Source organism: Argiope bruennichi, chromosome X1, assembly GCF_947563725.1.
Source record: "Argiope bruennichi chromosome X1, qqArgBrue1.1, whole genome shotgun sequence".
Taxonomy (NCBI): domain Eukaryota; kingdom Metazoa; phylum Arthropoda; class Arachnida; order Araneae; family Araneidae; genus Argiope; species Argiope bruennichi.
In genome coordinates, this window is record NC_079162.1 from 80,447,119 (window position 1) to 80,463,152 (window position 16,034).

Here is a 16,034-nt window from a genome sequence, read left to right on the forward strand (position 1 = left end):
ATTCGTTTTTATATTAACACGATAGCTCAAAAATTCAACGATCGAAATAAATGATAATTAGAAATGATCTTTTCATGAAATATATATTTGTTTTAACTCTTTAAAGGGCCATTTTTTTCTAGTCGTATTATGTTAAAACATTTTTAGGCTTGAAATTAGAATAAGAAAAGGGATTCATTTAGCTTATTAGATAAATTTTATCTGATTAATTAATTAATTTGGTTAATTAATAATTAAGTATCATATCAAGACCCATCATTTTGTGTAAAATAAAAAACTAAAGTATCTAAGTTTTTGTCTTTCTAAAAAAATTTGTCAGAATTTATGCCAACCTAAATAAATTCATACAAAGATTGATAAATTTGGTAGGAAGCATACTTCCCACGGCCCTAGAAAGGGTTAAATTATAGTTCTAGTACTAATAAATGTGAACTCCAAAATAAATATTTGATTCTCCTCACAACTAAACACAAAACGAGTCATATTTTGGGAGTAAACGAGAAAGGGTTTATACTTCCGCAACTTTATGTGAACATCAAAATATGTGTCTGTTTAATTAAGATTATTTGTATGCTCAAATTCAATAGAAAATATGTAAAAATTTCTTTTCTTCCATGAACCACAATTTCCTTCTTTTCTTCATGAAATAAATATCTACATTACTATGAAGAATTAAATATTATTTATTGTATCTAATTCAATACAGAAGATGTCAAAATTCGTTTTCTTCCCATAAACTTCAATTCCCGTTTTATTTTTCAGTCGATAAAATGAATACTTATTTTACAAGAAATATGTAAAGAAATTTTAATCTTAAAATTATAAATGCAAACACTTTAATACTATAATGCCAGAGCGTTTGATTACTCTACGACTACTGAAGATGTCTCGAGAGTTAAGGAAATGAAACACTCTTTAATTATGTCATTTTTCACGCTGTTAAGCAAAGCACTATGATAACATCTGCAATTCGTGACAGTATTATTTCCTAGGATATGTCATTATCTAGCTAACTTTTTTCTTTCCTTTTCCGTCAGTTACTGAAATGGATCATACAAACAAAAAATGGGACATTTTCGTTCCGCGTTTCGTGTTAATTACAGACTGCCTTTCAATATTAAAAAAAATTAGCATTGCATCTTCATATAATCTGCCCCATTTATAGCAGCTTGAGTTATAAATTGAGTTCAGACAAAGACCTTTCTGAAGATGAGTATTTCTTTGTATTTTTGCTAAGAGAAATTAAGGAAAAAATGATTTTACTGAAAAAATGATGATGAGCCACTTTCTACATTTAAGAATTTACGGTGATATTTCATTAGCAAAAATTTTGTAAGTTTTGCTGAATATATATGAACATAAAATATATGACGAGATCGTTGTTCCACAATTTTGAACAGGAAAATTAAATGCATATTGAAATAAATACATTCATATATAAATGTGACAGTGCATGGATGTACTAAATTCTCAATATCGTTGTTGTTATATCAAAATACCTTACGTCAAAAACCACATACAGCAGGACATACGAAATTTCTTTAAAAGTGTTGAAACCATTAGCGACATATGACACTTTGTGAATACTATATAACAATCATATATCATTAACTACAATTAGCCTGCACAAGTGTTTTACACCAATAAAATGTTTTGGTAAATTTGATAAACTACATTTTCATATAATAGTTACAATATGTATTTTACATTAACAAAGATACTGAATGGTATAGTCTTTTATATAGAAATTTTAAGTATCTTTCAATATATACGTTTTATGATAAGGGTTCATTATACTTGATGTATTTCGGTGATAGTTTAGTATACTTGATTTAGTATAGAATATTAGCAAAATTAAACTGGCGTTTTGCATTTGATATAAGGCTTCAGTGTCAATTTTTTCCCGTTTTGCTTGATTAGTAACAGATAATTTGTTTGATTAGTATTAATTAATTTAGTAAGAATAAAAGTCCCTTTATCAACCAAAGGTCAGAAACAGAAATTTAGAAATGACCTTCAGTGTACGTATTCATTTATCTATACACATAAATTTCAAAATTTTCTGGGGGGTATAAGTCGGCTAAAAGAACAAAAAAATTAAAATATCAGAAAAAATATTTTTCTTTTGAATCTGAGAGGTCTTCTTAAAATTGTGTAAGAAATGAACGAAATGAGTGAATAACACATTTAACATGCATTTCGTAGCATCATCATTATAATAACAAAATAACATATGACAAATTTACCAAAGCATTTTTATTATTGCAAAATGTTTGTATAGATTAGTTACATTTGCTCTCAATTTGTTGTATGTGATATCGGATTGTTGTATATGTCTATTGTTTCAGATGTCATATCAAAATGTCGTTTTATTTGTATATGAATTTTTTACATACACACTTCGATATAACAGCGCCGACTTATCGGTAAGAATATAATGAAAAGGAATTCAACCAATAAAAATATTCGTTGTGAGAGAGTGTAACTGAGAAAATTACTTTTCGATAAGATTTAAGTCAGAATAGTGCATTTTATCTTAAACTCTATTTACAGATTCCTATTTTTTTATCGCCAGTACATAGTCGTGCTTTTCCCAATGCTCCTGCATTATTTCATTTTTTTAATAAAATTTATTAAAATATGATTGCGAAACTAAACATAGACATACTCTTTCCAATGCTCCTGCATTATTACATTTTTTATAAAACTTATTAAAATATGATTGTGAAACAAAACAATTTTTTAATGTTCATGACAAGATGAGAAATTAGAGTAATTCTTTATTCGTCAAAAATGAAATAACTGCGTGATGATCAATTTTATTGGCGAATTCCACAACACCTTCTTTTTTTTTTAATTTTTAGTTAAAAATCGTTACTATTGCAACAAAATGTTTTAAAAATTTTTCAGAACATTGAACTGACATAAAATACTTGTATAGGTTACCTACATCTTTTTCATATAATTGTATGTCATGTATGATTGTTACGTTTCATCACAAAGTACCATATGTCGCTTGTGGCTCTTGCTGTTACATCATAATTATGTGCATTTTGCTATGTAGTTTTTGACATAAGACATTTTAACATAACATAATAAGATAATAAGTTAACATAATAAAACATTAAGCTTTAATTTAACTCCTTAATGCAAGGTACGATGTTTTCGCAACGCTTAATTATAACACATCCAGTTCAAAATGGCATAAAAATCATAAATTATAAGGTTAAACATGAAAAAAATAAATAAATGACATATGTCAAGAATTGTTATATTACATTTATACATTTCAGTTAAGCTGTGATGAGTCAACAGAATCATATTTTTTTCTTTTACAGTATTTCATAACTTTCCATTTTTGCCTTGAAAATATATTGTGTCTAGTTATCTGTCTGCTAAGGTGAAACACTACCTCTTAGAATTTAGAATTTCTTTAAAGAACGACATGCGCCGATAAAAATATAAAAAACCTGACAGGTTGACGTAAAATATGAAGGTTTGTTTAAAGTGGAAATGACCCATTTCCTTCTCAGTTTATTCCGTTTCGGGTATAAACGAGTTCCCATCACATTGACATTGAACTGGAGGTAAAAGAAAATTGAATACAATAAGATAGGATAACTTTTCTTGGTATTTTGAAAAAAGCATATTTAATTTTCATTAATATTATTTTTCAATAAATTAAGAGAGTGGAAGTGTTAAAAAATTTGAAATAGAAAGGTAATCATTTTCAATTTAATGTTTAATTATTATATATTTCAATTGAGATTTTCTTAAATTAATATAAAGCCACGCCCAAAGGAAAGTTGGGTTGTGGTTTTTATTGCATTAGTCATGCGGCAGGAATAAAACTTTTCTGGCAGACAGTCATTTACGTCAGGAGAAATCTGGTAAAAATCAGAGTGGCAGGTGTCTTTGAGAGAAACAGAAGTGACGGAACAAGTAATACCATTCCATGATTCCTCTAAATTGGCTAAGCGGGAAATAATCCAAATTCTGTCACCAAAATTTGTTACTCAAATCTACATTTATAATAATATGTGTATATAAGACTAAGTGTATGTTACAGTTTTCCGAAAGTGTGGTTTGACTGATAAATTCTGGTAACCAAAATTGAATTATAATATGTTGTTTAGAGGAATCCATAACACAATGTTGCTTGCTTTGTCACTTCTGTTTCGTTTAACAACGCACCTTCTGTAACAGCTCTGTTTCATATTTTTCATGGCATAAGTAGCTTTCTAGCAGAGAAATATCAAAGTTTTACTATATGTTAAAACTTTATCTCAAAGTTTTGCCATATGTCAGAACTTTGAGATCTACATGGAGATACAGTTTTCATTTGAATAGGTCTTAAACATTTTAATTTGTGAAGAAACAAATAAAAGTAAATATTTGTCGCTATATTAATTTTTACTTTCAGTTTAATTGTATTGATTCAAAAATTTTGTTTTAAAAATACTAACGATATTGACATGAAATAAATATTACAAACAATTCGCAAAACATTACAAGGAATATTTTTTTCAATTGTTACTAGATTTGGATCCACTAAATAATTAAATAATTATTTCACAATTTTGAATAATGTACATTTTAAAAAAAATGTGGATTCAAAAAATTTTAATTTCACCATATGTTCGAGATCGAATAAGGCTTTTTGAATGACGGCAAAGAATAGATTAAACAGATAAATAATATTTTCAGCAGTTTTTTTTCTCAAAATTTTCAAAATGCTTTCCCATTTTCAAAAAGAAAGAAAAACCTTTTAGATAAATTTTTGTGGAGTAATACTAAATGGAGAATGGAGCCCAAATGGAGAAAATGATGTGACAATCAGATAATCATGTGTCATTTAAGCTGAGGGGGAAAACTATAAGAATCAAAGTTTCAAAGATACTATCATTTGTCATGGGAAAATAATAAAATATTCCTTGATATGTCTTCAATAGTGAAAAATAATAATAACTTAATTATCTAATTATAAATTAACTCATAAATATATATGAATACATAAAAAGTATAAAGAAATCTTCCTTTACCTCTTGGGCATCTGCTCGGAATTCTTGGAATTCGTATTCATCCAGAAGACGCTGTTTATGCATTTCAGCTTTCTTTTTGGTATTTTCACGATGTTCAAGTACTTGCTGACATTTCACCTGAATGCTGCAAATAAAATATTAATTATAAAAATCGAGGCAAATATTTGAAATTTTTATCACTAACTTCCATAGAATATCTCAATTGAATGCTTTGGTTTTAACGAACTCTTGTTTATTGAATAACACTTTTTTTAAGAGCACAGTTCATATCATTATTCAATAATGTTATTGCATAGGGGAGTGCATTTTCCTTTTGAACGATTGTACCTTTGACCATTTCAATCTGTACGGCAGCTGGTGACAAAATCTTTGAGCTCGTCTGTTTAGTACAAAGATCATCCACCAATTGCTTACGTTAGTTTGCTAGTGTTTGAAAGAAATGCTTACTGATTTGAATGAAAATATTTATCTGATTTCGCCATTGAAAAGTAAGAATTAAAAAAATTACTGCATGTCTCATAACGTTTCTAGCAAGTATTAAGAAGCGATGATAGTGTGGGTATACTGCAAACTGATTTATAGTTTTATTTTGTTTGAACTCCACGTTTTCAACTCCAAACCAAAAATGAGCTATAGAAGTTTGAACGTGAAACTGTACAATAGTGTACTTTTGACCACCATAAAGTGTTGTTCTCTTGATCAGCTCAGAGACACAATATTTCTTTATTAGAGAAAACTAGGAATTCTTCACATAAGATGATTTTCTCAAACTGTGAGATAATTAGTAATTTGTCATGTCATCTCTATTTGACGTTTGTCATATGATCTATCGTAAGGGATTTGAATTCCAATAATGGCAGGTAAGTTAATATATTTTAGGAGTCTGAAGAAAATTTTCCTTTTCTCATTTCTCTGTGGACTGAAAGAATAATGAATTAAAACATTTTTGAGTTTTAAGCATATTTATCCATGATTTGTTGCATGAAATTGTACAAAATTTTAATAATAATTTTTTTAATCTTTAGGCTATATGGAAAAAGCAAAGTTAGAGTTGAATTAGAGATATTTAGCGCCACCCCAAAGAATTTCACAAAACAAAAATTTATATAGGCAGATATCATTTGATTTTTATTATTACGACTTCAGCAATGCCTTTTTCTTTATAAGTTTTGCCTTTTCCAATAAAAAATCATAGATTAATCATGATTTGTCAATCAAAGAACTAGAAAAGAGTAGCTACGAGCCTACTGCTAACTTTCTAAAAAATATAAATTCTGAAAATGATGATAGATTCTTTTAATTAAAAATTTAAATATTGATTTTCTTCATTCATTAAATAGTAGAATAATGAATATATTTCAAAAAGAACGAATTTTTTAAACACTATGAAACCTTATAAATAGTTTGCTCTTATGCATAAAAATTTGTGTTTTAATCAAAAAAATTATTTTTCTATTTTATGTGATTAAAAGTCATTTCCTCATTTATGTATGTTTTCGAATTAAGCCGAGATCAAAGATACAACACACCCCGTCAAACATTACCTTATACCATTGATCACCACGTAAGATTTTTTTTTACATAAAATAAAATTGAAAGCTTTCATCTTTCAAAGTATATAATCAATGCCAACTTAGATGAGTTAAGGTCATAATTTACAACAAAATTGTGAACTTATAAATGAAACTAACAAAAAATTAATACCAAAAATCAATCAAAACAATCTTCCCTACTCTTTTACTATAGATTTCGTGACTGAAATTTTCTTTGCAACTAATTTGGTGTTCTGTCTTGCTGACACTATAATAAATAATTATTTGCTTAGTAATTACTGAAAAATAACTTTCAATCTTTTTTTTATCTAATTATACTTTCATCCAAAAATTGCAAATTGATCAATATGCATTATTTCTTCTTGTAACATTTTACTTTGATTTTTTTTTATGATTAAATCTGGATAAAATGGTTTCTTTCTCACAATTCACCTCGAACGAAACTTTCACTCTCTCCTCGCAGCTATGGTAACAGAGAATTTCATTGTGCTTCCTTTCTTCTAACATGCAGTTTCATTTTCAACTCTTTTTTTTTTTCAAAAATAAAATATGTAAGATATAAAACGTCGATGTCCTGATGCTAAATTCGATTGATCTCTCATATAATATTTACTTTTACATCTAATTAATTTCTGATTCAATAAAAACGACTGGTTCAGTTTATTTAACATAATTTAAAGCTAAGTGTCAAAGATATCTAAGTCATTCAGTGTTTTTAGTTCGTATAAGACGAATTCTAAGATGTATAAAGCCTCTTAAAGCAGTAATTTCATGAGAGATAAAATAGATAACGAGTTTGTTAGTTTTATATAGGCTGTTCAAATATTTCAACTATTCATTCCGAGTGTTGTTATTAGGCATCAAGATAAACAAAATTTTTAATGAAGTAAAATCAAACAAATAATGTCAAGCATTGAAGTCGCTGGTATGAAAGGTTTGTCTATAAAATAATTGCGTTACTTATGTTACACTGGAACCACAAGCAACAACAAAAGGCAGATGGATCTGTCCCATGTTCCCTACACCATCTGACTTCGTATTTGATTGTAACCTTAGTTAGGAATCAACTGTTGATGTACGCTGAGTGTGTTGGAGAAGCTAAATAGTTAATTAATTTTTTAATCCATGTCAGCAAGCTTTTTGTTTAATATCAAAAGAGGTGTTTTTTTTCTGAGAACCAATCCACAATTTTCCCTTAACTAAGTTAGATATTGTATTGAATCATAAAATCATAATGGACTAGAAGAATTTTAGCTGCTTTAAACATAAAAATATTTATCAAATGCTTCACTTTCAATATTTATAAAAAAATTATACCTATCTCAGTTTAGTGAAGATAGTGCATTGATTCATTCTGATTCTGAACATCTCATATATACTAGACAAGAATAAAATTTGAAAGCCGTTTATCAATTTGCTCTGCATCTCCGTAAAATGAACTAATTGAATCTCACCCTTTCTTCCAAGAGGGCTACAACTGTGTTACAAGATCAATAATTTTCTTATTTGCTATCCGTTTTTTTTAGGCTTTTATTTGATATGAGTTAAGTTTGTGATTTCAAATACAACATTTCTCCTCAGTGATAAGTTTTATTTATAGGAATAGTAATTTAGAATTCTCGAAGTGAAGATTTAAAATATCCGAAACATAACGCTTGCTTTGCGTCTACTCTTTCAAATATTTATCAAGAATCTTTGAATAAATTACGAAGGCAAAGTAAACCGAATAAATATCGTGGACACTATGACAATAGGATCACTATCTAATGAGCAAGAAAGATTTAGTAAGTCAAATATCAAAATAATTATAAAAATAATTGCGAATTAATGACGCGAAAAGATGACATAATAAGAAAGAGGTGAAAAACATTTCAAAGCAGGTCATTTCCTCACGCTATCTAAATTTTTTTCCTTTTTTTCTGCATTTGGTAATTTATCCAAATAGTGAGGGTCACATTGTTCTATTGTTTCGGGAAGAAATCTTGCTCAAACATTCAGTTAATTGTAAAATTTCTAAGAAATTTTACTTTATTTTTATTCAACGTGTTTGAAATGAACCCATGCAACTCTCACAAAGGATAGAATATTTACAAGCTAATTATTTTTTTTAATTAGTGCACGCATCTGAAGGGTATTTGTACAACTGTGGCGAAGAACCGATTTTGAAAGTTAATTATTTTCGAAGAAGTAGAATTTTATTATTGATTTATAAAAGTAATTGAATTTTTCAGTCTTATATCGCATTCAGTTTCTCAGAAAGAGTTAAAAGGTTTTAAAAAATAAATCGTAGGGTTAACTTGGATTGGAAAATGAATCATTTCGCAGAAGATATAAAACTCCTCTCCCCCCCCAATTCACTTCAGTTTTGAATTCGATTATACCGGATGACTTTATAAATTTGCCAAATACTCGTCTAAAACTTTCTAGCTAGAAAGTGGTGTTTGAGCGCAACGTTCGGAAATAAGTCTAAATAATTTTGACATGAATCTAGCAGGTCAAAGCGCAATCTTACAAAAATATCGCATTTTAATATGACCGACCTTTATTATCCATGCTATAACTTGAGTGCTAATTGCGCGAGCTCATTAGAAATTACTTTACATTACATTATAAACTAAACTTTAATAATTATTTTAGCAAATTTGTTTTTTCCCCTCTAAATTTGCGTAATTGGGAGGGATATCACATTCTTATTTTTGCGATTTCTATCGAATAAATGTTAAGTTTTATAACAATCTTTTTTTTATCTTGATGTCGATGAACAATCCTTTGATTTTGTCCTTGAGGCTCTGAATACGCTGTATATATAAAGAAGCGAATCTACTATTAGCAGATGAATTAGCAGATGAATAACAGCATTTCAGATAAAAAAAAGACAAATTAAACTGTGTGCCATGTTTTGCTATAACAGTGTTGTTAATAAAGTGTAACAAGGAAGTGATATATAGTAAAGATATATTCATTATTTTTTGATGCTTTAATTCACAAACAGAAACATGTTTAGTTCAAATAGAAAACAGATTTGCCTTTTAATGGCACATTTTATTCTGATTTCATTGCAAACGGATCAATAATGTATTACAAAATTTTGCACGGCAGATTAAATGCTGAAAATAGCTTTATATCACTCAAAATAATTTAAAACATTATCTAGTATCTAGCTGGTGCGTATTTTGAATTTATTGGATTACAGTAGCAAATGAAACTATACTCGCTTTTGTAGAATTACATATACTAATCCAATAAATCATTGAATTCAAATTTGGAATAGGTCGTTTTCTTTTCTGACAGGTATTGGTAAACATTGATATTTCTTGCAACATACTGTTGTAGATTTGTGACTAACTACAGAAAGTTTTCATGTGCCGAAGTTTTTTCATGTACAGTGACCCGATGCATTTGATTTCCATTCAGGCCTCACGTACTTCTGATGGTGAACTTCGGGAATTCGGAAACTCGTTGCTGGCTGAAATGCCGTCCTCATATTCAAAACCAGAGGGAGTGGTCATCTCGAAATGCTCTCACGTACTTTCTAATAAAGGTGTTGTCCCGCTTTTCCAGCATTAAATTGTGGATCTTTAATAAGTCCGCGAATGCCTTACATGGCATTGTCGAACAATAGTTAACGAAATATAGATCTTTGACAAGAATCTAGCATTCTTATTGAATCTATCAAATGAATATGTATTTGGATGCCTTTTTTCCAACCAATGAAATCAAAATTTGACACGGAACTACAATTGCAGTCACAAGATCGAAACTGAATTTTATTGATTAATCATTGCGTTTATATGCATGTGAAAGAACAAACTAACAGGTGGTCAACCCTATGACAGATTTGGTTCAAAAGTTGATAAAAAAAATCTCCATTTTAAATCCTAAATCCGTGTACTAAATTTTATCTATCTAGCCTTTTATATTTTGTAGTGATTGATTCATTTGTATTCGACATGTAAGACAGATAGACTTCTTCTAAATGAATTTCATTCAAAATTTTATACAAATCTACAAATGTTGTCAAAATTTTTTATACCAAATTTCACCCGTCTAACTCAAAGCATTTATAATAAATACCAAAGATGTGTTTTTCGGACTCGGAAAAGTCTGAAAAGTGAAGACTCGTCAAAATCTTAAGTTGGGACTTTTTAAACGATTTCAATACTTACTCTGTACATCGTATACAAGAAAATAATAACAAAGTCTGTTTCAAAATAGCCATAATTTAGCTTCAAGATAGGATAATAATCTAGTTAATCTTAATTTACTGATCTAATATTCTGTACAGATCATCAAGAATGGTTTACCAATTTATGGATTTTTACATATTTTTAGTCAGCTTGACATTTCTGGTTTGTAAAAATGGAATTTTGTTGTTCACTTCTCACTTACTTCCTGGTTTGCTAGTAATCTGAAATTTTTGCACGTGCACTTTCACTGAAAAAATACTATTTTATTAGTTTCAAAATTTAACTATCGGTTAAATCTCAATGATTGAGAAATTGAAATCATTGCATCAAGACATTCAAATGTTTCGCATGTTAGTGCAATTGGCATGGCGTGGTTTTAAAAGTCGGCTTCATTAAACTTATTGTTCCTTACCGTTACTAAAATAATTCTTTTTTTGAACAATATAATCTTAAGAAAATTTAGATATACTTACTATTCACTTTCGCTATGTCCAGAAGAAATTAATGCTTCTGCTGTCTGTTGAAATGTTTTAAATCGATTTTCTTGAGCTTTGAGAGTTTCTGTGAAGGCATCATGGTGTCGTAAGAGGATTTCAACATCACTTAATGTGTCCTGAAAAAATAATAAAAAATTACTGCGTAAATAATAAAACAATAAGTTAAAATAAGTTAATAAGTTAAAATAGAACGAAAATATATTCCTTTTTTAAATTGCTAGAAATGATGTTTTGATTTATATCGGTTGGCTTCAAAATAACCTATGGAATAATGGCAAATATTTTTATATAATTAAATAGATTGTTTCTTTTCATTTCACAAACCCGAGACTATCACTTTTAATCGGTGATTTTAATCGTCATAAGGATGATACTCGATAAATAAGATGAACGCATTTCCGGAATTCTTTGTTAGATCATAACCTTCAAATGCGTTTTCTCTTAGTTCGTTTTTTTTTTTTTTTTTTCATTTCTCTTTTTAAATCGTATTATTTTTTTAATTATAGCTTGTGCATTAATTTATTATTTGTAGTTCGATTTTGTGGATTATAAACTGTTACTATGCAGCCTAATTTTGCCGATAGTCAGCACAGAGTTAATCATTTGCTAAATACAATGCAAACATCTCCATCTTTCATATCATCTTTATTTGGTGAAACCAAGGTTTCTGTGAGCATGCGCAAAAGTGCGTAGAGTTTCAGTATCTTAGAATTCTGAAAGTATGATTATAATCATGATATATATTTACATCCCTAGTAGTAATAAATAATACAATATAATTGTTTTCTCTTTTAATCTATCGTTTAAAGTGCAAGAGACATGCATGAATTAGATTTTAAAGTAATTTTATATAAGTTCATATAGATTAATCATACATTGTAAGTTTGTTTATGTTTCATTAAAAGCTGTGTAATTCTGCATAGATGAGAAATTCAGAAATTTTTAAAAATTATTATCATTATTATTGTGTGTGTGTGAATCCGGAATATATTCGCAACATAATTTTAGAATTTAACCCACAATATTGTTCTGAAATAATTAGAATAATGCTTTATATAGGATAAGACATTAAGTGTATAACGTCATACATATGATCAGAATGTTGTTCTCCATTCTTCTGAATGGAGAACAACATTCTGATCAGCATTCAGAACTGAAGAAATGAAGGAATGACATTCATCTCAACAATAAGCGTCGTTCTTAATGTTATGACAGAACATGAGCAAAAGAATTGTTGCTAAGTGCTGTGAAAATCTGTGGTTTCTCATCTTTCCGCTTTACTCCCTAATGGATGACAACATATAAACCATTTGCAAACTGTTTCGAGGCTCATTACTAATCTTAAGTAATCCATCGTTCTTCTAATTGCAGAACAATCTTGTGGTTTGAATTGAAAATTATGTTACTAATGAGTTAAGGTTCCGTGATAAAGGATAGGCCTGATTTCATTTTCCCGTTTTTGTGAGCAAAGGGATTATTTTATCTTCATTCTTTCTAGAACTATCGAATTTTTAGGTTGCTCTAATATTTTATATCTTCCGTTATTTTTTGAATTATTAAGTATTTGAATTTTTTTTTTTACGTTTGTTACCTTCGAATCTTACTGAACACTGCTTGATGGAAATTAAAATAAAAAATTTGGAAATGTTTTTAAAATTTTAAAATGTGTTTTAAGTAGGTCACAGTATCAATAGTAATAAATAAATGCCTAGTAGTAGTCTTAAATTGAAGGACAAATTGCCTCAAAAATGTTATGTCATTTTGCTATAGTATTAGGTACTGCAATCTACTGTCGCTGATTTTCTAAAGCAATTTAAAATTGAAATGAATGGAATGCACTTCTTTTTTCACAAATAAAAAGCACTCGTATTCTATGGGTGAATATAATTCTTTCTATTTTTTTTTATACTTTACTGAAATTTAACCATGTTAGAGAACATATTTCATATTTCTTTGTAAATATTTAGAGCATTATTATTGGTTACCCAAATAGAACACTTTCATGTTTACCAAATACAAATGTTCAGTTGTCTAATATCTTCTAATTGTCCACAAATCATTGATGTTATGGTGGTGTTAGGAAGTTTTGCTGATGGGTTAAGAAAATACACTAATATTAAGATTACTATATATTTATCACTTTTGTATTTTCTGTTACGAAAATTTTCCTAGAAAAATTTTGTCATACTCCCAAATCTGCAGATTCCAGAAGAGTATCTTGGCTGGTGCATAAACTGTTCAATTGATCTGCTTCACGATTGAACTGCAGAAGATCAAGACTTTGCTGCAACCAATCTTGTTTTTCCCGCCACAAGTTACATACTGTTTCTCTAGCCTCTTGCAGCTCTCTGAGAAGGGATCCAACATCTTTATGCTTCCTCACAACATTTGCCCCAAGCTGTTCAATTTCTTCAAATCTGAAATATTAATGAATTAATTATGTAATGAGGCTTTGCACATATAACCTCTACTTTAAAATACGGTATTAAATATTGCAATCTGAATTTCTTAATGAATGATGTACATTGATTATCACTCTTTATTAATCATATCAGTTTTTGCTTTATGAAAGTGAAGTTCTTCGAATCAAATTCATAACCATTTATTCAAGGAAAGATATAATAATAGAAATTTTACATAAGCAATGCGATAAAAAAAATATCGTGTTTTAAAACATGCAGTGTAACTAGGGGCTACCACTAAAGGGTGATAGAACATGTCTAGATAAGCACTAATAGCTATACAATGTATAATTGATACTTAAGGGACGAATAATACAATAGTAGGGTATGTACAATGAACATATGATACGTATTGTATATTGGTTGTACTCATTGATTATAACGTTGCGTTCTTTCTGAATCTTTCCTGAAATAACGAAAATCAAGCACGAGAAAATTTAATGAATAAGAATTAATGAACAAATTTATGGAAAAAAGTGCTCAAAAGTGCGGCTGCCAAAATTGACACTGGGTTTACAGCCTGTAAAAGCCACAGGGTACAGCAACATTGATCTAGTCCACAGGTTACTGAAAACAGAAAGCATTTTTTGCTTGACATCTACAGCTGCAGACATTTTTGCGACAAGATCCTTGTCACAATATATAGAACTACTATTATAGATGGGAGTATTAATATAAGAGAATGATGCGGATGTTGATGGACTTGTTAACGCTCTTTGACGCTCAGAGCTTGAGTTATGACTATACGTGTTGTGTAATTCATGCTCATTTAAATGTATTTCATCACTTCACTAAGTCTGTACCAAATGTTTAAAAGTATTCTACATAAAAAATATCAAAACAGATCACAGTACATAAGATTTAAATCAATCGAAGAGCCTTAATTCATTTTAAAATGATAGAAAGCCACGGGTCGGAAACCTTAACATTTATCCAAAAAAATATTAAGTCAGTTTTTAAATGTTCTACATTATGTTAACATAGTTATCACCTCTCATCTTGTGATGAAATTTCGTCACCAAGCTCTTTATGCTCTTTCACAACACTTTCTGCTACTCCCATGTCACTAATCTTTTCTCTAACATTCAGTTTCCTCACCATCATATTAGTCCATTCCACCTGTAAAAAATATTAGAGTTTATTTAACAGTAATATGCTAACAATTCAAATGAATTAGATTAAGATAACATTTAGCACGAAACATTTATTAACCATTTAATCGGTTTCTTAAAATCTAAGGTGATAGCAAGTTTCATATTGATGAATAAAGTGAAACTGAACATCGTAAGACGTGAAACGGATTTCACTAATTCAGTATTTCAATCTAATATGTCTCTCACAAACAAACTTAAATGAATTAATTAGTTTCTACATTTGAGATATTATTTTATTTAAAAGGAGAATAAACATTTATACTTATTTTTAAGAAACAGAGGAGATTAATCCTCCAATTTTTGCCCTGAAGTTATACTTTTATGAAAAGCGAATCTTCTAAATTCTCATGAAGGTATAGATTGTTTCAAATTCTTTCAAAAATAAGAAAATCAATTTTAATATATCTCGATTCGTTTAGACTAGGGTTCCCGATGGAAGCTGTAACGGATTCATATGCAACAATATTTTAATATGTGGTATGATTAACTGTTATGGAATAAGGGATGGTGGAATATTTTTCTTTTATAAAAGAAGAAATGGTTCAGAAAATGTTGGGAACTCCTAATCTGGACATTTCCTAAAAATTGAGAACAAAATCAGAGATATTTAATCATTGATCAATAAGCTAATGCCAAAACATGTAAACATTATTTTCAAACAATATTTCTCGTGATTTTGATTTAGTAAGATTAACATTCAATTTTAAAACGAGGATTAATTTGAGGCTAACTTCATAATTTTGAACTACAGTCATATGAAAAGGATGACACCTGATTTGGCTTCCATTTTTCTAAATTCGGTTGCACTAAAGCGGCCGGTATGGCCTGTTGGTGATTCTGGTTAGGGATCATGGAGTTCCTTGTTCGTAGCACAATTTCACCAAATATTCTGTATATAAGGTCCTAATGGACACTATATCTGACTTCGGGTGTCAGTTACCCGAAGATTCCGATGATAACATTCCGATGATGTTATGTATGTTTGGATAGTAAGACACTTGCCCAGATGTCATTTTCTTTCTCTCATCACGTTTCAAAATTACGTGGTCCATCCCAAATAATCGTTCGTGTTACATTAAATTGAGATTTAATTTGAAACATCCTATTTTGTTACATTTAACTTGGTTATTTTAACTAAA

At 29.0% G+C, this 16,034-nt stretch overlaps 1 protein-coding gene across 2 annotated transcripts in view; it reads right to left on the minus strand.

Moving 5' to 3' along the window:
• LOC129958123 (spectrin beta chain, non-erythrocytic 1-like) overlaps nt 1-16,034 on the minus strand; it is a 143,207-nt gene that overhangs the window by 65,605 nt on the left and 61,568 nt on the right. For both annotated transcript variants that reach the window (XM_056070320.1, XM_056070319.1), the window contains exons 27-30: nt 14,733-14,860; nt 13,468-13,696; nt 11,256-11,395; nt 5,043-5,166 (exon numbers count right to left, since the gene is read on the minus strand). In XM_056070320.1, coding sequence (XP_055926295.1) covers nt 5,043-5,166; nt 11,256-11,395; nt 13,468-13,696; nt 14,733-14,860 — 621 coding nt within the window. The remainder of the gene's footprint in view (nt 1-5,042; nt 5,167-11,255; nt 11,396-13,467; nt 13,697-14,732; nt 14,861-16,034) is intronic.